General features: G+C 40.0%; 2 protein-coding genes across 3 annotated transcripts in view; one reads left to right on the top strand and one right to left on the bottom strand.

Moving 5' to 3' along the window:
* The first annotated feature begins 204 nt into the window (after positions 1-204).
* Positions 205-19,671, top strand: LOC133538430 (Golgi reassembly-stacking protein 2-like). 2 transcript variants are annotated; one of them, XM_061880057.1, is made up of 9 exons: positions 205-364; positions 2,494-2,574; positions 2,755-2,958; positions 6,299-6,385; positions 8,042-8,172; positions 8,238-8,301; positions 17,301-17,400; positions 17,464-17,535; positions 19,341-19,671. In XM_061880057.1, the coding sequence occupies exons 1-9, from the start codon at positions 302-304 to the stop codon at positions 19,499-19,501; spliced, it is 963 nt and encodes a 320-aa protein (XP_061736041.1). In that variant the 5' UTR covers positions 205-301; the 3' UTR covers positions 19,502-19,671. The 2 variants fall into 2 exon arrangements, with proteins under 2 accessions (XP_061736041.1, XP_061736040.1); XM_061880056.1 differs by having other exon boundaries at positions 206-364; positions 17,458-17,535.
* Positions 19,672-21,253: 1,582 nt separating this feature from the next.
* Positions 21,254-26,877, bottom strand: part of tlk1a (tousled-like kinase 1a) — a 45,095-nt gene continuing 39,471 nt past the window's right edge. The window contains exons 18-21 of the mRNA XM_061880055.1: positions 25,301-25,436; positions 25,135-25,246; positions 24,954-25,061; positions 21,254-22,105 (exon numbers count right to left, since the gene is read on the bottom strand). Of these exons, the coding sequence (XP_061736039.1) occupies positions 21,935-22,105; positions 24,954-25,061; positions 25,135-25,246; positions 25,301-25,436 (527 nt within the window). The 3' untranslated portion in view covers positions 21,254-21,934. The remainder of the gene's footprint in view (positions 22,106-24,953; positions 25,062-25,134; positions 25,247-25,300; positions 25,437-26,877) is intronic.

Below are 26,877 nucleotides of genomic sequence, written 5' to 3'. Positions count from 1 at the left end.
GTTAGCTTCATATAAAAATCAGAAGATTATCTTGTTGTTTTTTAAAATGTTATTTTGTCCACATTCAATGAAAAGTATTATTTCACTCTTACCTGTAAAAGGCATCCAACATGGCGGCCGAAGTCGAGTCTGATTCAGTTCTGACTCAGTGCACTTAACTGAGTGCACTTAGCTGAGTGCACTTAACTTCTCGGGCCAGAGGTGTGGCGGAAGTGCTTGGCAGACAAACCGGAAGCGCAGTGATAGTTTGGTCATGTTCTCACCGACTGTCGCCAACTTTTAAAGGCAGTCCTCGGCAGCCATGGGCGGCTCTGCCAGCATTCAGGTGCCGGGAGGAGGAACTGAAGGCTACCATGTCCTCAAAGTAAGTTCTTCATTAAGGGCGACATTATCTGCTTCTTCTTCATAATGTTTGTTATCCTTTTTTGTGTTGACGAGGGCTCGACATCGTGTTGCGTTCAAGTACACCAGGAGCAGTGCGGCTTGCTTTTGTATACACTTGACTACATGGAATGACGGGGCATGTTTTATTCAAAACATTTCTCTTCAACGAAGTGAACACGTTTTACAATAATTTGTCACATATTTAAGACATTTTTTCCAAGCGAGTAAACTAATACATCAGGTTTGTCGTTACTGTCAGTGAAGGCCGTGTTTTTTTACTGATCAGTGAAGAGGCTTCAAGAATAACCGGTGTGGTGACTTGTTAGAAAGTATTTAATAATAATCATCACTTATTGACTGCTCTTTTTCATAGTTTTACATTTGAATGCAACACTTCATTTAATTGCTCAACTCTTTTTTACACATCTCTTAATTTATTCATAATGAAACTGTTTTTTGAACCTTAAAAACACATTTAGGTAAAAAAAAAAAAATGGCATAATTTACTAAAATAAGGTGTTTAAGGTTTTCCTGTTTTCATTATTATTTTCTTTTTGTTTTAAATACATTTACCAAAGTCGAACTTGGAAGAAAAACTACATAATGTACTGTTTTTGTATAACCATCTAGGAACAATGGGACCATTTTCTTTTAGATATTCATGAAATTTTTTTGGGTACCCAAAAACAAGACTTATATAATTCATCACACCATAACATGACAAATATTTTAAGAAGTCTGCAATGTTTATATTTTAGATATACATATATGTGGCTTTAATGTTGGGAAAAACATTATGGAATGGAACTTTATTGTCATTGCACCTAAAAAGTACAACAAAATGTTGTTTTTCAGTGCAACCTGTCTAAAGACAGACGTGCAGGTACAGGGTACAATTATTTTGACTTGGGTGAAAAAAAAAATGTCTGTGTGGCCGATATATCTATTTTTAGGAAGACTAATACAAAACCTCACAATAATGTCTGATTGAACGCTAAAACGTTATGACAGACCGCCTTAAAAACGGGATGGAACTTAAATTTTTTTACTGAATGAGACAGCCAGAATGTACATGAAAATAAAGAATGTGGGATTTACAATATTAACTATTAAGGGTAAAACACTGAATATTGACAACATATGAACATCACACCCCCTCTCCATCCACATATTTTACAATCAAGCCAAACAACAAAAATGCAACAAACACAGCAAAATATGAACGCGAAGGGTAAAATCTGATATATATGATATATTACTAAGCTTTAGAACTTTGTTGTAAAAATCTCCTTCCACGTCTGTCCCTGACACCCACATTTCACACTCTGTGGAAACACTCCCCACCCACACTGCTTGGTGCCTCCTCTGAGCTGCTGTGACTTACATCACCATAGTAACTACTTACATCACCATAGTAACTACTTACATCACCATAGTAACTAATTAGATGACCATAGTAACTCATTAAATGACCGTAGTAACTAATTAAACAACCATAGTAACTATTATATCATGCAAAAGCACATATTCCAACCATTGAAACACTTACAGTCATTAGAAAACATCACTGTGCCTCATAATGTCAGCTACAGTTTCTAGCTACTTAAAGATCCAAAAAATAATTTGGCAATGTCCGGTGTGCCAGATTGAGAAGATTAACGGGCCTTACTTTGCCCAGGTGTGAGGTAGACGGAACAGGAAGATTGATGGATCACCACAAGGTAAAAAACGTAGGTAAAATTTAACCCTGGCCCTTATCGGTCCTTAAACAATAACAACTTCCAAATCAATCCAAAAGTAACCAGTGAACCAAATGCTGAATGGAATATTTTACAAAAGGCTCATCATCTACAGCAAATGCAATTAAATACACCTGAGCTATAAAAACGCTGATAAAAAAGAATAACCAAAATAAAAAACAATAAAAACAAATAGAATAGAATGAATAAAAAACTTGGCTAAACCCAAATAAAATACTATTGGAGTAACAATAACATCAACATTATAAAACATGCCAAAGAAAAGAGATTTAAAACTGTGTAATACTTAAGGCAAATAGTTGCAGAAGTTGCTCATTGTGTTGAAATCATTCTTCTGTGTGTGTTGCAGGTCCAGAAGAATTCTCCAGCCTATCATGCCGGACTGGAGCCCTACTTTGATTTCATCCTCTCAGTAGGTGACACCAGGCTAGTAAGTGGACTTCTTTACAACTTACATCCAAAGTGGGCGTGCTTGTATACAGTTAACAGTAGATCCATCCATTTTCCACTGCTTGTCCCTTTCGGGATGTCCTTTCATGTTGGAATAACGGGGATCTACTGTGCTGCACTCTTCTTTGATGTAAATGTGATGGAGAAGTTGTTGTGACAGAACAAAGACGGCGACACTCTCACGGAATTGCTGGAGAGGAACGCAGAGAGACCCATCCAGATGTTGCTGTACAGCATCAGGACCTCGGCTGTCAGGGAGACGGCGCTGGTCCCCAGCAAGGTGTGGGGGGGCAGCGGGCTGCTCGGCATCACCATCCGCTTCTCCAGCTTCCGAGGAGCCAGAGAAAATGTTTGGCATGTCTTGGTGAGCAAAAGAGTTAAGGCAGGCTTATAATGTGTGGCAGAGACACAATTACTGTGCAGAAGTACTAAGTGAGTACTTTGCTGACTCAAAAACAAAACAATAAACACTGAATATTATTTTTAATAACTTCTTAATGGAGTTATTAGAGACAGATCCTAGCTGGATAGCCCTGATGTCATCTCTATGATGCTCACTAGGGGACATCTAGCTTTTAAGCCATGTTACACTCCTATAACACAACAATGATAAACATGTAACACAACAAGGATAAACATAACACTACAATGATAAACATAACACTACAATGATAGACATATAACACGACAATGATAAACATATAACACAACAATGATAAACATATAACACTACAATGATAAACATGTAACAATACAATGATAAACATATAACACAACAATGATAAACATGTAACACAACAATGATAAACATGTAACAATACAATGATAAACATATAACACGACAATGATAAACATAAAACTACAATGATAAACATATAACACTACGATGATAAACATGTAACAATACAATGATAAACACAAATATATAACACTACAATGATAAACATATAACACTACAATGATAAACATATAACACTACAATGATAAACATAACACTACAATGATAAACATATAACACGACAATGATAAACATATAACACGACAATGATAAACATATAACACAACAATGATAAACATATAACACTACAATGATAAACATGTAACAATACAATGATAAACATATAACACGACAATGATAAACATGTAACAATACAATGATAAACATATAACACTACGATGATAAACATGTAACAATACAATGATAAACACAAATATATAACACTACAACGATAAACATATAACACAACAATGATAAACATATAACACTACAATGATAAACATATAACACAACAATGATAAACATGTAACAATACAATGATAAACATATAACACGACAATGATAAACATATAACACTACGATGATAAACATGTAACAATACAATGATGAACAAAACTACAATGATAAACATATAACACTACGATGATAAACATGTAACAATACAATGATAAACACAAACATATAACACTACAATGATAAACATACAAACATAGAACACTATAATGATAAACATATAACACTACAATGATAAACATATAACACTACAATGATAAACATATAACACTACGATGATAAACATGTAACAATACAATGATAAACACAAACATATAACACTACAATGATAAACATACAAACATATAACACTACAATGATAAACATATAACACTACAATGATAAACATATAACACTACAATGATAAACAAATAAACATATAAAACTACAATGATAAACATATACAAATTTAACACTACAATTATAAACATATAAACATAACACTACAATGATAAACATACAAACATATAAAACTACAATGATAAACATATAAACATATAAAACTACAATGATAAACATAACACTACAATGATAAACATATAAAACCACAATGATAAACATATAAAAATACAACTATAAACATAACACTACAATGATAAACATATAACACAACAATGATAAACATATACAAATTTAACACTACAATTATAAACATATAAACATAAAACTATAATGATAAACATAACACTAAAATGATAAACATATAACACTACAATGATAAACATATACAAATTTAACACTACAATTATAAACATATAAACATAACACTACAATGATAAACATATAACACTACAATGATAAACATATAAAACTACAATGATAAACATAACACTAAAATGATAAACATAACACTACAATGATAAACATATACAAATTTAACACTACAATTATAAACATATAACACTACAATGATAAACATATAAACATATAAAACTACAATGATAAACAACACTACAATGATAAACATACAACACTACAATGATAAACATATAAACATATAAAACTACAATGATAAACATATAAACATATAAAACTACAATGATAAACATAACACTAAAATGATAAACATATAATACTGCAATGATAAACATATAAAACTACAATTATAAACATATAATACTACAATTATAAACATATAAACATATAAAACTACAATGATAAACATATAACACTACAATGATAAACATATAAAACTACAATGATAAACATAACACTACAATGATAAACATATAAAACTACAATGATAAACATATAAAACTACAATGATAAACATATAAAACTACAATGATAAACATATAAACATATAATACTACAATGATAAACATATAAACATATAAAACTACAATGATAAACATAACACTAAAATGATAAACATATAATACTGCAATGATAAACATATAAAACTACAATTATAAACATATAATACTACAATTATAAACATATAAACATATAAAACTACAATGATAAACATATAACACTACAATGATAAACATATAAAACTACAATGATAAACATATAAAACTACAATGATAAACATATAAAACTACAATGATAAACATATAATACTACAATGATAAACATATAAAACTACAATGATAAACATATAACACTACAATGATAAACATATAAAACTACAATGATAAACATATAACACTACAATGATAAACATATAACACTACAATGATAAACATATAAAACTACAATGATAAACATATAAAACTACAATGATAAACCTATTCTGCTTAACAGCCACTAGGGGGCTATTTTATTTTGACAATGACAAAGTGATTTTGGATGGGGGCCACATGGAGACAATTCTACTGCCAGAGGAGCAGGACTGTTCAAATCACGCCACCATCACTTAAACATAAAGACAACTTCAGATTGTTTTCTTTGTTTAGAAATAGAACAAGCACATTCTGAAAATGTACAAATCATAATGTTGTTGTTTTTTTACAGTTGCATGTTGCGGTTAATAGTATTCTACTTTTATTTATCCTTATTTATACTTTCTGAATAAATGATGTGATAATGTTCATTATTCAACTCTTTGGTGTTCATTTTCCATCTATCAAGATGCAAAAATAATGTAAAAATCAATTGAGAGGATGTTACTTACGTAGTTTGATCATTTTCCTGGACTGATGTTCTAACATCACGAGGTTCATTCTGTACACATGGAGCATCATCTACAAAGATACCAAGAATTGCTATTGTGACATCTAGTGGACACATTTAGAACAGCAGTTTCTTTCATTCAAAAATGTCAGCTCATCTTTCTACTGAGCCAAGTCATCCCCTGACGTAGGTGTGACACACCTGGACTGGCATGTGATCAGTTTTTAAATGGACTGAGTGTTTTGTGTGTGTCCAGGAGGTGGAGCCAAACTCTCCTGCAGCCATGGCTGGCCTGCAGGCCTATGAGGACTACATTATAGGCGCTGACTCTTCCCTGCAACAGGTGGCCATTTGGACTGGAAATATGAATGTTTCCTGGCCCCACAACCTAGTAGCTTTTATTTAGCAGTTTTGCAAACCCCGTTTCCATATGAGTTGGGAAATTGTGTTAGATGTAAATATAAACAGAATACAATGATTTGCAAATTCTTTTCAAGCCATATTCAGTTGAATATGCTACAAAGACAACATATTTGATGTTCAAACTCATACACTTTTTTTGTGCAAATAATCATTAACTTTAGAATTTGATGCCAGCAACACGTGACAAAAAAGTTGGGAAAGGTGGCAATAAATACTGATAAAGTTGAGGAATGCTCATCAAACACTTATATGGAACATCCCACAGGTGTGCAGGCTAATTGGGAACAGGTGGGTGCCATGATTGGCTATAAAAGCAGCTTCCCATAAAATGCTCAGTCTTTCACGAGAAAGGATGGGGCGAGGGTCACCACTTTGTAAGCAAATAGTCGAACAGTTTTAGAACAACATTTCTCAAGAAGCTATTGCAAGGAATTTAGGGATTTTACCATCTACGGTCCGTAAAATCATCAAAAAGTTCAGAGAATCTGGAGAAATCACTGCACGTAAGCGATGATATTACAGACTTTTGATCCCTCAGGCAGTACTGCATTAAACCAACATCAGTGTGTAAAGGATATCACCAAATGGGCTCAGGAACACTTCATAAAACCACTGTCAGTAACTACAGTTGGTCGCTACATCTGTAAGTGCAAGTTAAAGCTCTACTATGCAAAGCCAAACCCATTTATCAACAACACCCAGGAACGCCGCCGGCTTCGCTGGGCCCGATTTCAACTAAGATTGACTGATGCAAAGTGGACAGGTGTTCTGTGGTCTGACGAGTCCACATTTCAAATTATATTTGGAAACAGAGGACGTGGTGTCCTCCGGAACAAAGAGAAAAATAACCATTCGGATTGTTATAGGCGCAAAGTGTAAAAGCCAGCATGTGTGATGGTATGATTGGCATGGGTAACTTATACATCTGTGAAGGCACTATTAATGCTGAAAGGTCCATACAGGTTTTGGAGCAACATATGTTGTCATCCAAGCAACGTTATCATGGACGCCCCTGCTTATTTCAGCAAGACAAGTGTTACAACAGCGTGGCTTCGTAAAAAAAGAGTGCGGGTACTTTCCTGGCCCGCCTGCAGTCCAGACCTGTCTCCCATGGAAAATGTGTGGCGCATTTTGAAGCGTAAAATACGACAGCGGAGACCCCGGACTGTTGAAGGACTGAAGCTCTACATAAAACAAGAATGGGAAAGAATTCCACTTTCAAAGCTTCAACAATTAGTTTCCTCAGTTCCCAAACCTTTATTGAGTGTTGTTTTAAAAAAAAAAGGTGATGTAACACAGTGGTGAACATGCCCTTTCCCAGCTACTTTGTCACGTGTTGCAGCCATGAAATTCTAAATTAATGATTATTTGCAAGAAAAAAAAGTTTATGAGTTTGAACATCAAATATGTTGTCTTTGTAGCATATTCAACTGAATATGGGTTGAAAAGGATTTGCAAATCATTGTATTCTGTTTATATTTACATCTAACACAATTTCCCAACTCATATGGAAACAGGGTTTGTAGTTTATCTCCGAGGGGAAGTTGGAGCCTAAAAGTGTCTTGTCTTCCAACAGAGTGACGACCTCTTCATCCTCATCGATGCCTCTGAAGGCCAGCAGCTCCAGCTCCATGTCTACAACACTAACTCCGCCCACTGCCGCCAGGTGCTCATCACCCCAGACTGCAAGTGGGGGGGAGCGGGCAGGTATGACGGTCGCCATGGAAAACTCGCCAGATGTCACCGATGAGCTCAGATTGTGGTGTCTCCAGTTTAGGGTGCAGGATGGCCTATGGATACCTGCACAGGGTGCCTGACCCCGCCTCCTCCAGCCAGGTAGGTGACATGTGCTCTGAAGACCATGTGACGTGTGTTCTAAAGACCATGTGACGTGTACTAAAGACCATATGACGTGTTCTAAAGACCATGTGACATGTGCTCTGAAGACCATGTGACGTGTGTTCTAAAGACCATGTGACATGTGTTCTAAAGACCATGTGACGTGTGTTCTAAAGACCATGTGACGTGTTCTAAAGACCATATGACGTGTTCTAAAGACCATGTGACATGTGTTCTAAGGACCATGTGACGTGTTCTAAAGACCATGTGACATGTGTTCTAAAGACCATGTGACGTGTTCTAAGGACCATGTGACATGTGTTCTAAGGACCATGTGACATGTGTTCTAAAGACCATGTGACATGTTCTAAAGACCATGTGACATGTTCTAAAGACCATGTGACATGTGTTCTAAAGACCATGTGACATGTGTTCTAAAGACCATGTGACATGTGTTCTAAAGACCATGTGACATGTGTTCTAAGGACCATGTGACATGTGTTCTAAGGACCATGTGACATGTGTTCTAAGGACCATGTGACATGTGTTCTAAAGACCATGTGACATGTGTTCTGAGGACCATGTGACATGTGTTCTGAGGACCATGTGACATGTGTTCTAAGGACCATGTGACATAAGACCATGTGACGTGTGTTCTAAGGACCATGTGACATGTGTTCTAAGGACCATGTGACATGTGTTCTAAGGACCATGTGACATGTGTTCTAAGGACCATGTGACATGTGTTCTAAGGACCATGTGACATGTGCTCTAAGGACCATGTGACATGTGTTCTAAAGACCATGTGACGTGTTCCAAAGACCATGTGACATGTGTTCCAAAGACCATGTGACATGTGTTCCAAAGACCATGTGACATGGGCTCTAAAGACCATGTGACATGTGTTCTAAGGACCATGTGACATGTGCTCTAAGGACCATGTGACATGTGTTCTAAAGACCATGTGACATGTGTTCTAAGGACCATGTGACATGTGTTCTAAAGACCCTGTGACATGTGTTCTGAGGACCATGTGACATGTGTTCTGAGGACCATGTGACATGTGTTCTGAGGACCATGTGACATGTGTTCTGAGGACCATGTGACATGTGCTCTAAGGACCATGTGACGTGTGCTCTGAGGACCATGTGACATGTGTTCTAAGGACCATGTGACGTGTGCTCTAAGGACCATGTGACGTGTGTTCTAAGGACCATGTGACGTGTGCTCTAAGGACCATGTGATGTGTGTTTTAAGGACCATGTGACGTGTGTTCTAAGGACCATGTGACGTGTGTTCTAAGGACCATGTGACGTGTGTTCTAAAGACCATGTGACATGTGTTCTAAGGACCATGTGACATGTGCTCTAAGGACCATGTGACATGTGCTCTAAGGACCATGTGACATGTGTTCTAAAGACCATGTGACGTGTTCTAAGGACCATGTGACATGTGTTCTAAAGACCATGTGACATGTGTTCTGAGGACCATGTGACATGTGTTCTGAGGACCATGTGACATGTGCTCTAAGGACCATGTGACGTGTGCTCTAAGGACCATGTGACATGTGTTCTAAGGACCATGTGACGTGTGCTCTAAGGACCATGTGACATGTGTTCTAAGGACCATGTGACGTGTGCTCTAAGGACCATGTGATGTGTGTTCTAAGGACCATGTGACGTGTGTTTTAAGGACCATGTGACGTGTGTTCTAAGGACCATGTGACGTGTGTTCTAAGGACCATGTGACGTGTGTTCTAAAGACCATGTGACATGTGTTCTAAGGACCATGTGACGTGTGCTCTAAGGACCATGTGACATGTGTTCTAAAGACCATGTGACATGTGTTCTAAGGACCATGTGACATGTGTTCTAAAGACCATGTGACATGTGTTCTGAGGACCATGTGACATGTGTTCTGAGGACCATGTGACATGTGTTCTGAGGACCATGTGACATGTGCTCTGAGGACCATGTGACATGTGTTCTGAGGACCATGTGACATGTGTTCTGAGGACCATGTGACATGTGCTCTAAGGACCATGTGACATGTGTTCTAAAGACCATGTGACATGTGTTCTAAGGACCATGTGACATGTGTTCTAAAGACCATGTGACATGTGTTCTGAGGACCATGTGACATGTGTTCTGAGGACAATGTGACATGTGCTCTAAGGACCATGTGACGTGTGCTCTAAGGACCATGTGACATGTGTTCTAAGGACCATGTGACGTGTGCTCTAAGGACCATGTGACGTGTGTTCTAAGGACCATGTGACGTGTGCTCTAAGGACCATGTGACGTGTGTTCTAAGGACCATGTGACGTGTGTTTTAAGGACCATGTGACGTGTGTTCTAAGGACCATGTGACGTGTGTTCTAAGGACCATGTGACGTGTGTTCTAAGGACCATGTGACGTGTGTTCTAAGGACCATGTGACGTGTGTTCTAAGGACCATGTGACGTGTGTTCTAAGGACCATGTGACGTGTGTTCTAAGGACCATGTGACATGTGTTCTAAGGACCATGTGACATGTGTTCTAAAGACCATGTGACATGTGTTCTAAGGACCATGTGACATGTGTTCTAAGGACCATGTGACATGTGTTCTAAAGACCATGTGACATGTGTTCTAAAGACCATGTGACATGTGCTCTGAAGACCATGTGACATGTGTTCTAAGGACCATGTGACATGTGTTCTAAGGACCATGTGACATGTGCTCTGAAGACCATGTGACATGTGTTCTAAGGACCATGTGACATGTGTTCTAAAGACCATGTGACGTGTTCTAAAGACCATGTGACGTGTTCTAAGGACCATGTGACATGTGTTCTAAGGGCCATGTGACATGTGCTCTAAGGACCATGTGACATGTGTTCTAAAGACCATGTGACATGTGTTCCAAAGACCATGTGACATGTGTTCCAAAGACCATGTGACATGTGTTCCAAAGACCATGTGACATGGGCTCTAAAGACCATGTGACATGTGTTCTAAGGACCATGTGACATGTGTTCTAAGGACCATGTGACATGTGCTCTAAGGACCATGTGACATGTGTTCTAAAGACCATGTGACATGTGTTCTAAGGACCATGTGACGTGTGTTCTAAGGACCATGTGACGTGTGTTCTAAGGACCATGTGACGTGTGTTCTAAGGACCATGTGACGTGTGTTCTAAGGACCATGTGACGTGTGTTCTAAGGACCATGTGACGTGTGTTCTAAGGACCATGTGACGTGTGTTCTAAGGACCATGTGACGTGTGTTCTAAGGACCATGTGACGTGTGTTCTAAGGACCATGTGACATGTGCTCTAAGGACCATGTGACGTGTGTTCTAAGGACCATGTGACGTGTGTTCTAAGGACAATGTGACATGTGTTCTGAGGACCATGTGACATGTGTTCTGAGGACCATGTGACGTGTGTTCTAAGGACCATGTTACGTGTGTTCTGAGGACCATGTGACGTGTGTTCTGAGGACCATGTGACATGTGTCCTGAGGACCATGTGACATGTGTTCTAAGGACCATGTGACGTGTGTTCTAAGGACCATGTGACGTGTGTTCTAAGGACCATGTGACGTGTGTTCTAAGGACCATGTGACGTGTGTTCTAAGGACCATGTGACGTGTGTTCTAAGGACCATGTGACGTGTGGTCTAAGGACCATGTGACGTGTGTTCTAAGGACCATGTGACATGTGTTCTAAGGACCATGTGACATGTGTTCTGAGGACCATGTGACATGTGTTCTGAGGACCATGTGACATGTGTTCTGAGGACCATGTGACATGTGTTCTGAGGACCATGTGACATGTGTTCTGAGGACCATGTGACATGTGTTCTGAGGACCATGTGACATGTGTCCTGAGGACCATGTGACATGTGTCCTGAGGACCATGTGACATGTGTTCTAAGGACCATGTGACATGTGTTCCAAAGACCATGTGACATGTGTTCCAAAGACCATGTGACATGTGTTCCAAAGACCATGTGACATGTGTTCCAAAGACCATGTGACATGTGTTCCAAAGACCATGTGACATGTGTTCTAAGGACCATGTGACATGTGTTCTAAGGACCATGTGACATGTGCTCTAAGGACCATGTGACATGTGTTCTAAAGACCATGTGACATGTGTTCCAAAGACCATGTGACATGGGCTCTAAAGACCATGTGACATGTGTTCTAAGGGCCATGTGACGTGTGTTTTAAGGACCATGTGACGTGTGTTCTAAGGACCATGTGACGTGTGTTCTAAGGACCATGTGACGTGTGTTCTAAGGACCATGTGACGTGTGTTCTAAGGACCATGTGACGTGTGTTCTGAGGACCATGTGACGTGTGTTCTGAGGACCATGTGACGTGTGTTCTGAGGACCATGTGTTCTGAGGACCATGTGACATGTGTTCTGAGGACCATGTGACATGTGTTCTGAGGACCATGTGACATGTGTTCTGAGGACCATGTGACATGTGTTCTAAGGACCATGTGACGTGTGCTCTAAGGACCATGTGACATGTGTTCTAAGGACCATGTGACGTGTGCTCTAAGGACCATGTGATGTGTGTTCTAAGGACCATGTGACGTGTGTTTTAAGGACCATGTGACGTGTGTTCTAAGGACCATGTGACGTGTGTTCTAAGGACCATGTGACGTGTGTTCTAAAGACCATGTGACGTGTGTTCTAAGGACCATGTGACGTGTGCTCTAAGGACCATGTGACATGTGTTCTAAAGACCATGTGACATGTGTTCTAAGGACCATGTGACATGTGTTCTAAAGACCATGTGACATGTGTTCTGAGGACCATGTGACATGTGTTCTGAGGACCATGTGACATGTGTTCTGAGGACCATGTGACATGTGCTCTGAGGACCATGTGACATGTGTTCTGAGGACCATGTGACATGTGTTCTGAGGACCATGTGACATGTGCTCTAAGGACCATGTGACATGTGTTCTAAAGACCATGTGACATGTGTTCTAAGGACCATGTGACATGTGTTCTAAAGACCATGTGACATGTGTTCTGAGGACCATGTGACATGTGTTCTGAGGACCATGTGACATGTGCTCTAAGGACCATGTGACGTGTGCTCTAAGGACCATGTGACATGTGTTCTAAGGACCATGTGACGTGTGCTCTAAGGACCATGTGACGTGTGTTCTAAGGACCATGTGACGTGTGTTTTAAGGACCATGTGACGTGTGTTCTAAGGACCATGTGACGTGTGTTCTAAGGACCATGTGACGTGTGTTCTAAGGACCATGTGACGTGTGTTCTAAGGACCATGTGACGTGTGTTCTAAGGACCATGTGACGTGTGTTCTAAGGACCATGTGACGTGTGTTCTAAGGACCATGTGACGTGTGTTCTAAGGACCATGTGACATGTGTTCTAAGGACCATGTGACATGTGTTCTAAAGACCATGTGACATGTGTTCTAAGGACCATGTGACATGTGTTCTAAGGACCATGTGACATGTGTTCTAAAGACCATGTGACATGTGTTCTAAAGACCATGTGACATGTGCTCTGAAGACCATGTGACATGTGTTCTAAGGACCATGTGACATGTGTTCTAAGGACCATGTGACATGTGCTCTGAAGACCATGTGACATGTGTTCTAAAGACCATGTGACGTGTTCTAAAGACCATGTGACATGTGTTCTAAAGACCATGTGACGTGTTCTAAAGACCATGTGACGTGTTCTAAGGACCATGTGACATGTGTTCTAAGGGCCATGTGACATGTGCTCTAAAGACCATGTGACGTGTTCTAAAGACCATGTGACGTGTTCTAAGGACCATGTGACATGTGTTCTAAGGGCCATGTGACATGTGCTCTAAAGACCATGTGACGTGTTCTAAAGACCATGTGACATGTGTTCTAAGGACCATGTGACATGTGTTCTAAAGACCATGTGACGTGTTCTAAAGACCATGTGACGTGTTCTAAGGACCATGTGACATGTGTTCTAAGGGCCATGTGACATGTGCTCTAAGGACCATGTGACATGTGTTCTAAAGACCATGTGACATGTGTTCCAAAGACCATGTGACATGTGTTCCAAAGACCATGTGACATGTGTTCCAAAGACCATGTGACATGGGCTCTAAAGACCATGTGACATGTGTTCTAAGGACCATGTGACATGTGTTCTAAGGACCATGTGACGTGTGTTCTAAGGACCATGTGACGTGTGTTCTAAGGACCATGTGACGTGTGTTCTAAGGACCATGTGACGTGTGTTCTAAGGACCATGTGACATGTGTTCTAAGGACCATGTGACATGTGCTCTAAGGACCATGTGACGTGTGTTCTAAGGACCATGTGACGTGTGTTCTAAGGACAATGTGACATGTGTTCTGAGGACCATGTGACGTGTGTTCTAAGGACCATGTTACGTGTGTTCTGAGGACCATGTGACATGTGTTCTGAGGACCATGTGACATGTGTTCTGAGGACCATGTGACATGTGTCCTGAGGACCATGTGACATGTGTTCTAAGGACCATGTGACGTGTGTTCTAAGGACCATGTGACGTGTGTTCTAAGGACCATGTGACGTGTGTTCTAAGGACCATGTGACGTGTGTTCTAAGGACCATGTGACATGTGTTCTAAAGACCATGTGACATGTGTTCCAAAGACCATGTGACATGTGTTCCAAAGACCATGTGACATGTGTTCCAAAGACCATGTGACATGTGTTCCAAAGACCATGTGACATGTGTTCTAAGGACCATGTGACATGTGTTCTAAGGACCATGTGACATGTGCTCTAAGGACCATGTGACATGTGTTCTAAAGACCATGTGACATGTGTTCCAAAGACCATGTGACATGGGCTCTAAAGACCATGTGACATGTGTTCTAAGGGCCATGTGACGTGTGTTTTAAGGACCATGTGACGTGTGTTCTAAGGACCATGTGACGTGTGTTCTAAGGACCATGTGACGTGTGTTCTAAGGACCATGTGACGTGTGTTCTAAGGACCATGTGACGTGTGTTCTAAGGACCATGTGACGTGTGTTCTAAGGACCATGTGACATGTGTTCTAAGGACCATGTGACATGTGTTCTAAAGACCATGTGACATGTGTTCTAAGGACCATGTGACATGTGTTCTAAGGACCATGTGACATGTGTTCTAAAGACCATGTGACATGTGTTCTAAAGACCATGTGACATGTGCTCTGAAGACCATGTGACATGTGTTCTAAGGACCATGTGACATGTGTTCTAAGGACCATGTGACATGTGCTCTGAAGACCATGTGACATGTGTTCTAAAGACCATGTGACGTGTTCTAAAGACCATGTGACATGTGTTCTAAAGACCATGTGACGTGTTCTAAAGACCATGTGACGTGTTCTAAGGACCATGTGACATGTGTTCTAAGGGCCATGTGACATGTGCTCTAAAGACCATGTGACGTGTTCTAAAGACCATGTGACGTGTTCTAAGGACCATGTGACATGTGTTCTAAGGGCCATGTGACATGTGCTCTAAAGACCATGTGACGTGTTCTAAAGACCATGTGACATGTGTTCCAAAGACCATGTGACATGTGTTCCAAAGACCATGTGACATGTGTTCCAAAGACCATGTGACATGTGTTCCAAAGACCATGTGACATGTGTTCTAAGGACCATGTGACATGTGTTCTAAGGACCATGTGACATGTGCTCTAAGGACCATGTGACATGTGTTCTAAAGACCATGTGACATGTGTTCCAAAGACCATGTGACATGGGCTCTAAAGACCATGTGACATGTGTTCTAAGGGCCATGTGACGTGTGTTTTAAGGACCATGTGACGTGTGTTCTAAGGACCATGTGACGTGTGTTCTAAGGACCATGTGACGTGTGTTCTAAGGACCATGTGACGTGTGTTCTAAGGACCATGTGACGTGTGTTCTGAGGACCATGTGACGTGTGTTCTGAGGACCATGTGACGTGTGTTCTGAGGACCATGTGACGTGTGTTCTGAGGACCATGTGTTCTGAGGACCATGTGACATGTGTTCTGAGGACCATGTGACATGTGTTCTGAGGACCATGTGACATGTGTTCCGAGGACCATGTGACATGTGTTCTGAGGACCATGTGACATGTGTTCTGAGGACCATGTGACATGTGTTCTAAGGACCATGTGACATGTGTTCTAAGGACCATGTGACATGTGTTCCAAAGACCATGTGACATGTGTTCCAAAGACCATGTGACATGTGTTCCAAAGACCATGTGACATGTGTTCCAAAGACCATGTGACATGTGTTCTAAGGACCATGTGACATGTGTTCTAAGGACCATGTGACATGTGCTCTAAGGACCATGTGACATGTGTTCTAAAGACCATGTGACATGTGTTCCAAAGACCATGTGACATGGGCTCTAAAGACCATGTGACATGTGTTCTAAGGGCCATGTGACGTGTGTTTTAAGGACCATGTGACGTGTGTTCTAAGGACCATGTGACGTGTGTTCTAAGGACCATGTGACGTGTGTTCTAAGGACCATGTGACGTGTGTTCTAAGGACCATGTGACGTGTGTTCTGAGGACCATGTGACGTGTGTTCTGAGGACCATGTGACGTGTGTTCTGAGGACCATGTGACGTGTGTTCTGAGGACCATGTGTTCTGAGGACCATGTGACATGTGTTCTGAGGACCATGTGACATGTGTTCTGAGGACCATGTGACATGTGTTCCGAGGACCATGTGACATGTGTTCTGAGGACCATGTGACATGTGTTCTGAGGACCATGTGACATGTGTTCTAAGGACCATGTGACATGTGTTCTAAGGACCATGTGACATGTGTTCCGAGGACCATGTGACATGTGTTCCGAGGACCATGTGACATGTGTTCTGAGGACCATGTGACATGTGTTCTAAGGACCATGTGACATGTGTTCCAAGGCCCATGTGACGTGTGTTCTAAGGACCCCAATTAAGATCCACTAAGAGAATCATCTCACCTGCCAGGTGGGTCTCACAGCCGTCCTTCCAACTCTGCCACTCAGTGCTGGATTCCAGCAGTCTGGCTCTGCCTGCAGGTCTTCAGATCTGATCAGCATCAAGACAGGTGCGCCTGCCATTGTTGTTCCGTCGTGGCCACGCTAACATGGCAGCTCTGTCCTAGATGCAGACGTCCATGTTGACCCCGTGACCTCCTCAGCCTGCTTTGGACCACCTTCCGTCCATCCTGCGTCCACACAAGGTGGGTATGTTGGAACTGCTGTTTGGAGCTTTAACACCCACCTCCTAGACCAGGGGGACTTTCCAGCACACCCCTGTAAGAATCTGGTGAAAGCCACAGATCCCCTTTGTAGGAATAGTTTTACTATAACAATCTACAAGGTTAATACAGGTCGCTTCTCTTTCTTCACTCCATTTATCTGCTTTTTGTGTTTCAAGTTCTCATTACACACACACGTTACAGACCAGATGTTTGACCACACCTTCTCATTCTATCTTTATTTCCATGACTATTTACATTGTAGATTGTCACATCAAAACTAGGAATGAACACATGTGTACTTAACAAAAATACATCATTTGTATTCAAGTTTCTTCAAAATAGCCATCCTTCGCTCTGATTTTGCACACTCTTGGCATTCTCTCCACACCTGGGAAGTGAAAACCATTTCAGGTGACTATTCTTGAAGCCCATGGAGAGAATGCCAAGAGTGTGCAAAGCAGTAATCAGAGCCAAGGGTGGTTATTTTGAAGAAACTAGAATATAAAACATGTTTTACATTTGTTCATTCATATTTTTGATGTGACAATGTAAATACTGTATTTCCTTGAATTGCCACCAGGTATATAGTAAGCGCCTGCCTAGAATTTCCGCCGGGTCAAACTCGTCACGTCACGAGTGACACTTCACCTGTCATCATTTTCAAAATGGAGGAGGCTGATTTCAATCATTTGAAATCGCATAAAGGGAAGAAGATTAAGAGCTATTCAGTAGGATTTAAGGTCCAAGCTATTGAATCTGCTAAAAAGAACAGTAAGCAGCTATGTTTTATTAATATACCGTAGCTGCGTGTGTCAAATATGAGTCATTAAATGACTCCCGCCTCCTGGTGGTAGAGGGCGCTAGTGATCCTTCTTGCGACTACTCGGCTGCAGAAGAAGTGACAACAAGCAGCAATCGTTTATTTTTTCCTCTCGCTTGCACTTTTAACATGGAGGATTACATATCTAAAATAAAACAGTTTTCTAAACTGGACTTTCAATCGAAGCAGGAAGTAATAAAGGAAGATCTCCATTGAGACAGAGAGACTTTTAAAACTGAAGAAAGATAAGGAAGACTTCTATAAACAAGTTATCGATGCTTTTGATCAGAAGGAGCTGCACATGGACTTCATGTATAAGTAAAGGTAAGACCATAGTAACGTTTTTTTTATTAAATGTGCTTTTCATGATGGTATCCTTACATCACACTCAAATTTATCAGCGCAGGCCTAAATTTACCGCATGCCTATGAGAAGAGGTTTTAAATTAATTAGCGCCCCGGCGGCAATTCAAGGAAATACAGTTGTCTTGAACATAAAGATTAAATGAGGTGTGTCCAAACTTTTGGTCTGTACTGTACATTATTGATTTGACACCAAAAAAATAACTGTGTGTGTGTGTGTGTGTATTTTCAAATCAAATAAATAAAGTTATGTTTTTCAGTTTCCATTCATAAAAAACAAATAAATGAAACATTGACAGTTAATCTATGAATGTTAACCACATTTAAAACATAATTAGGTTTTTACATGTTTTAAAAAAGCTGCTTTCATGCCATAATTAGTGTTAGCATGAAACAAAGAGCCCAGAATTGGGTACTACACCCCTGTAAATTGCCAGAATTACTTTAAATAACAACCTGCTGTTCTTCACATAAATCAACATTATTGTTCTTCTCACTTGTAAAAGAAAGAGAATAAGTCAAGTAATCAAATGTTTGTTGAATTAAAATCACTCCGACAATAAGATTTGACCTCTCTTGTAAATGTTGGTCTTGTACCTCAGGTCTTCTCCCTCTAACGCAGCCCGGCCCGGCCTCCGCGTCCACTGTGCCTCCGCGCCAACTTCTTCTTCCCACATCTCACACAATAGATGAAACACTTCCCTCGTCTGATGGCCAAACCAAGGATTTGGACTCAAACGGTGTGCTGGATGACCAGCGGTGACCCAGAGACTTTGTGTGTGTGTGTGTGTGTGTGCAGAGAACTTATTGGAGGGGTCGGGGTGTCTGGTTACTATTATAATGTGGACTACTTGCTGGAAAGTAAAAAATGTTTCTAAAGTTTTTGACCTTGTTAAAACATTTGTAAAGTGAGATATTAAAGATGTTGCGTCACCTCCTTTTTATACTGTAGTACCCCTCAAAGCCACGGGGTGTCAGTATAGTGCTACAGTGTGTCATTACGTCCATGGCCGGCCAGCCAGACTTTAAATAAATACACATGACAAATGACAAATCTTCCCCATGACGGCCCCCGGGGCTCTGGAGAGATGACTCTGGCAGCTACGAGCGTCGTATTAAGCAAATAACGGCCGGCAGGAAGGCAAGAAACACTTTTTATTTCAACAAACGCCCTGCTGTCAAACCCCTAAAGAAAAATCGCACAGTTCCTGTCTTCACAATAAAAGCGCTGCTCCATCCTGCCTGCGCTGACAAAATAAGAGTCTGAGAAAGCTAGCAAGCTAAGGAGTTTGCCGTCCATGGATTTCTTGTAAAGTGCATAAAAGGAGTCGGGAAGTTGGACAAATAAGATGCCAGAAACCAACCACTTTTATGTGGTATTGGACAGAAAGGAGGCCTTTTTTATGTCCTCCACAATGTCCATTCGAAAATGTGGAAGTTATTAGAATCAGGAAATATACCAACTTATATTCTTGTCTTTATGAAAGAAAGGAATCTATTTGTTAAACATGCTTGTAATATCAAACACCTTTACCTTGTTAACAAAAACGTCTGTTTCATAATTATAATTTATTTATATCTATACACACACACATATATATATATACACATATATAATGTATATACATATATATACACACATATATATATGTGTGTGTGTATAGATATACACATATATATATTTATATCTTGATTGGATTATCCAGAGAATAGTGCTCAATACCGTGGTAGAGCGCAATATGTAGGTGTGGGAAAAATCACAAGACTACTTCATCTCTACAGAACTGTTTCATGAGGGGTTCCCTCAATCATCAGGAGATTTTTCTCCCGATGATTGACAGTCAGAAAAAGATTAAATCTGATGATTGAGGGAACCCCTCATGAAACAGTTCTGTAGAGATGAAGTAGTCTTGTGATTTTTCCCACACCTACATATACATATATATATACACATATTTATATATATATATGTATATGTATATATATATATATATACACACATACATATTATATATATATATATATATATAGTGAAGTGAATTATATTTATATAGCGCTTTTCTCTAGTGACTCAAAGCGCTTTACATAGTGAAACCCAATATCTAAGTTACATTTAAACCAGTGTGGGTGGCACTGGGAGCAGGTGGGTAAAGTGTCTTGTCCAAGGACACACCGGCAGTGACTAGGATGGCGGAAGCGGGAATCGAACCTATAACCCTCAAGTTGCTGGCACGGCCGCTCTACCAACCGAGCTATGCCGCCCCATATATATATATATATATATATATATGCATATATATATATATATATATACATATATATGCATATATATGCATATATATATATATATATATATATATATATATATATATATATATATATATATATAGATAGATAGATAGATATATATATAGATATACAGTCATTGGTACTTTGACGAGAGAGACAGACAGACACATTTAGAGAAGTGTGTGCACCCCAGATGTAAACAAACAAACAAGGCGGCACTAATGAGTTCACTTGGTGGGAGGAGGGGACACTTCCTGTCATTTATTATTCACTCTTAATCGACACTATACAATTTGTACCCGAAGTGAAATATACTGCCCTTGAAAAAATAAGAGCGAGAAAAAGCAGCAAAAGGAATCCACTGAAAAAAGCGCGTGGATGCTTTGTACAAGTTACTGCTGCGTTTCCAAATTCCAAAGACCGACCTGCACAGACTCTACTTTCCAACTGTGTTAATATTCCTGCATAGGATTTGATGCCATCACTCTACATTTGGTTACGTGGTGCAGCTGACATGACACTAGATGCCCCTAGTATGCTACACATTACATTCAAAAGGTAACAAATCACTTGAAAAAGCCTAACATGAACGGGAAGGAAAAACCGAATCAACAGCAAGATGTTTATGTTCTACTTGATGACTGTCTTGCGTACAGTAAATTCTTTTCTAGCAGCTCAGTGGGGATATTGGAACTCTGGCTCTTCAAGGCTTTATCCGTCTGCAACCTTTGAACAACGTCACATTTTCTTCAAAGTACGGAGTCAGTTTCAGTGCTTTTATCGGCTCCTCAAAGTGTCTTTTTTTTTTTTTTTAGAAAAAAAAAATCCCTTCTCTGTCCATCAACTGCTTGTGTGATAAGAGGCCAGGCAGGTGAGATGTTGTCAGGTGTGTCACAGTATCAGGCTGTCAGTATGAGATGATGCTGGAGGACGGCGGTCCTGAGGCAGCAACATTCATCTGAAGATTCCCCGAGGAGCTTGACCTCCGTATGTGAGGGAGCAGGTAGGGGTCACTTCCCATCTGGTGAACGTCACTCCGGTCCTCCTTCCTGTACGCCAGGCAGCGCCTTATAAAGGCCTGGGAGGGACGACAGTTGCTATTTTCAAACTTCTGAAATAGTGAATGTTTTTGGATGGGATTCCAAGTAAAGGTGTCTCCATCAGATATTCACATCACTCCAATATCAGCAAAAAATACTAAACTGCTTCGGAACTTAAATCATCCAATGCTAAGCAGTACTGCAGTCTAAAATAAAACATTTGTCAATAGAAACAAGTATTAAATTAAAACTCTTTCATCAACTTTTAATCAGGTAGGTTCAATCTCTCTCCTGTGGTAGTTTGAAACAGACATGACAAACGCGCTCAGAGGAGATAATGTTCTAAAAAAGGTGACCGTTTTTCACAAAACCTTTGTTTTGAAGCGGGAATTGCAAATTTCCTGTTGATTTTTGCTAAGGGTTGTCAATATATGAAATGTAGGTCTAAGTGAGACCTACATAGATGTTTTTGTTTCATGTCTCTATGACATTCCAACTGCAAGTTACAGGCAGTTTTGTCTGTGTTTTCTTCCTAGGAGCAATTTTGTCTGTGTTTTATTCCTAGGGGGCGCTAGAGCGCAATTTTGAGTTTTGGGGTTAGGTTTTTTGATTAAATCGCAATTTTCGCCAGTCCTGATGTGTGTCCAGTTTGGTGAGTTTTGAAGCATGGTAAAGGGGTCAAATTACAGCTCAAAGAGGCAAAGGTAAGTGTTTCTACAAAACTTTTGTTTTGAAGGGGGAATTGCTAACGTCCTGTTGATTTTTGCAGAAGGATGTCCGTGTATGAAATCTAGGTCTAAGTGAGACCTACAGATGTTTCATGTCACCACGACATTCCAACTGGAAGTTACAAGCTGCTTTGTCTGTGTTTTCTTCCTAGGGGGCGCTAGAGCGCAATTTTGAGTTTTGGGGTTAGGTTTTTTTGATTAAATCGCAATGTTCGCCAGTCGTGATGTGTGTGTCAAATTGGTGAGTTTTGAAGCATGTTAAGGGGGTCAAATTACAGCTCAAAGATATTGATAATAAAGAAAAAAATAATAAAACGCTAGGAATTCAATAGGGTCCTCTGTCCCAAAGGGACATTGGGTCCCTAATACTAATAGTTGCATATAACTTACCTATACAAAGTATCCAGCATACAAACGTGTCCACATCATTCGCATAATGCCTCTAATTTAATCAATTATCGAGACCACTAGGTGTTGCCAATTCAGTTTTCATTCTATTCTTCTTTGAGTAATTTTACTTTTCTAGCATTCCACACTACAAAATAAAAAAAACAATTACTTCATACCTACCTACCATTAGGTGGGTCTTTTTTGTCATTGCAACAAGTACAACAACATTTTTTGTTTCATTGTCCTCTGACTAGAGTCACCTGATTAAGCCTTTTCTAATTTACACTACAAAATAAAAGTAATGTGTTTTCTGGACCATAGGCCGCAACAGATTATAAGGCGCACTGATGATGAGCAGGTCTAGTCAGGTCTATTTTCATACAAAAGGCACACTGAATTATAGGGCACATTGAAGGGATCATGTTATGATTTTTTTCTAAAAGTAAAAGACTTCCTTGTGGTCTACATAACATGTAATGGTGCTTCTTTGCTCAAAATGTTGCATAGATGATGTTTTACACATCTTCAAGTCACTTTCTGTGTCGTTTTGTGGGCGGTCTTATTTACGTGCCTCCACTTGGACAGCGTCATCTTTGTTGTAGCGGTGTAGCGTGCAAGGACGGGAGTGGAAGAAATGTCAAAAGATGGCGATAACTGTTTTAATGACATTCAGACTTTACTTCAATCAATAACGGAGCAGCATCTCCTCATCCGTGGCTCACTAGTGCAACAACAACACCCAGAATGGGTCCCGACCAGAACTACATTATAACTAAAGTTCCTTGGGTGAATAATGTAAAGTCACTACACCGGTATGTTTTAGTGCTTTCATGGTGAGTTTACTGACAGATATAAGTTAGAACTTTACACTACTTTATATTAGAAATGGCAACAGTGGAGGATGAATGTCACATAAGAAGATAGAGCCAAAGAAGCTTATCCACAACAATGCCAGATGCACACACATTGTCAGTACTTATGCAGACCCCAAACACAGATCAGCAGGTAAGAAAAGTTGGATTTGCATAATATTGCAAAACAAAACGGCAGATAATGTCTGCAAATAGGTTCCATTTTGCAGTCCTTATACACACACCATAATAATACTGGTATGTTTAATGCGCCGACAATCCATCAGGTGGTGTGGCTTCATAGCTTACCGAAGTTGTACTAAAACATTTTGACAGATTTTTGAGATCTGTGTGTAATGTTCTATATTCACAATGGAAGATTTAAAGTTCTGATGTTTACTGCCTTCATACTGCAGTCTACACGTATCTCTTGTATGTGACTGCCATCTACTGGTCACACTTATCATTACACCACGTAACAGATAAAATAGCTTTGAGGCCAGTAAGCACAACCAGAATTAATCCGTACATTAGGCGCAACGGTTTAAAAGACGCACTGTCAATTTTTGAGAAAATGAAAGCATTTTAAGTGCGTCTGAGAGTCCGGAAAAATCCGTACATTAGGCGCAACGGTTTAAAAGGCGCACTGTCAATTTTTGAGAAAATGAAAGCATTTTAATATAGTCGGGAAAAATACGTTAACACTCCAGTTTAAAAGCAGGAATCTGCTATAGGGTTAGTTTTCATTCCTACCATTGTTCTTTGAGTAATTTCACTTGATCAAACCTTCTCTAGCATTCCACACTACAAAATAAAAATAAGTACTACCATTGTCCTCTGACTCATGTCACCTGATGAAGCCTTTTCTAAATTCCAGCACAAAATAAAAGTATTTACAATGAGGAAGTGACACCAACCTTAGCTTCATTGCTGGAAACTGGCTTGACCGGGAACTGGAGGTCGGTAGCTTTGAGGATGGTGTTCTCCTGCAGGATGTCTTGCTGGGACTGATTGTGGCCAAATGGCTAGCGAGGAGGAACAAGTCCAAACCGTCAAATACTTATTGCACATATTCAGAGAGAGGATGTTGCTCCTCACCTTCCTTCCGTACAGACATTGGAAAAAGATGACGCCGACGGACCACACATCCACCTTGTTGGAGATCTTTGGAGGCTCCTTCCCAACCACAAAACACTCAGGAGGCAAGTACCTTGAAAGAGAAATGTGTTATTGTTGAAATAGACTGGCTTGTGTCTCTCCTCACCAGTAAGTTCCTGCACCCTGTGACGTCAGGTCCATCCCATCCACACCATAGTTGTCATCGTCCATGATTTTGGACAAACCAAAGTCAGTGATTTTGATTTCACCACAGGCTGTACCATCCACCAACAGTATGTTACCTGAAAGAAAGTGCCAGAAGTCGGTGGCGAGCAGATCATTAGGAACTGATTAACTCTGAAGGTTGCGTACGCCAGCAGCATTTTAGAAATCCAATGTATTGTCCTGATTCCATTGGAGCACAATAATCAAACTAACGAGATGAGGACACACCTAAAGGAATTGCATGTGAATGCTCCAACGCTGAAGTTGAATTGAAATCCTAAATTTTTTTTTCACAATTGTTGAAGTAGAACTCACAATTCCCAAACAGGCTGAATATTTAGGAACCGAATGTCCCTTTGGGACAGAGGACCCTATTGAATTTATAGCGTTTTATTCTTTTTCTTTATTATTATTCCGCAGCTTTGAGCTGTAATTTGACCCACTTAAAATGCTTCAAAACTCACCAAATGACACACTCATCAGGACTGGCGAACATTGCGATTTAATCAAAAAACATAACCCCAAAACTAAAAACTGCGCTTTAGCGCCCCCGAGGAAGAAAACAGACAAAACTGCCTGTAACTTCCAAGAGGAATGTCGTAGCGACATGAAACAAAAACCTCTATGTAGGTCTCACTCAGACCTACATTTCATATAATGACAACCCCCAGCAAAAATCAACAGGAAGTTTGCAATTCCCCCTTCAAAACAAAAGTTTTGTAAAAACCGGTCATATTTTTTCAAACATTATCTCCTCTGAGCGAGTTTGTTGTGTCGGCTTCAAACTACCACAGGAGAGGGATTGAACCCTTCCGAGTTTGATTTTATCAGTCTTCAAAGAACCGCTGCGCTGAAAATCATTTCAAAGATGGCCGCCGTGAGCAGACACAGTGAGGGAGACGTTTTTTCTCTCTTTTTTTCCCCCGTACCGTCTGCTGCTGGTGCGCACGCACCAACATTTGTGAGGGAGGAGCTGTGATCGTCTGTACCAAGATGGCAGCCAGGTGCCGTAGATAAGCCGTTATATTTTAAAGTTTTTGTTTGCATTTTACAACTAATTGTAAACTTATAGGTGCCGACCCTCAGGGCCGAGTTGCGACGAGAGAGTGTGTCGAAGTTAAGATATTACGGCAAATCGGTAAGTATATCTGTTTGCTAATAGTAGCTACTAGCCGTACCCATGTGTTTTCAATGGGCGGTTAGGATCGGGTTTTTCTAACTTATATCTGTCAGTAGACACGTTATGGAAGGTAAAAACTACAATATAATACAAAGTAGTGTGTTGTTCTAACTTATATCTGGGAAGCCCAGACTTCCCTGTCCTCAGCCACTTCCATATATACTCGGTCCTGTCCATTACTGCTTGCAGATTTAATTTCAAGTTGGAACAGTTTCAATCGGATAAAAAATGTGGGGGTTGTGGAACTTTGAAGAATGTCCCATTGATTGCAATGGAAATTTCCCAAACAATTTTTGAAAAGCGGGATTTTTTTGAAAATGGTAAAAAAAAAAACTTGA

Source organism: Nerophis ophidion, linkage group LG19 (assembly GCF_033978795.1).
Source record: "Nerophis ophidion isolate RoL-2023_Sa linkage group LG19, RoL_Noph_v1.0, whole genome shotgun sequence".
NCBI classification, from domain to species: Eukaryota; Metazoa; Chordata; class Actinopteri; order Syngnathiformes; family Syngnathidae; genus Nerophis; species Nerophis ophidion.
This window is presented reverse-complemented; position numbering and strand designations above follow the sequence as displayed.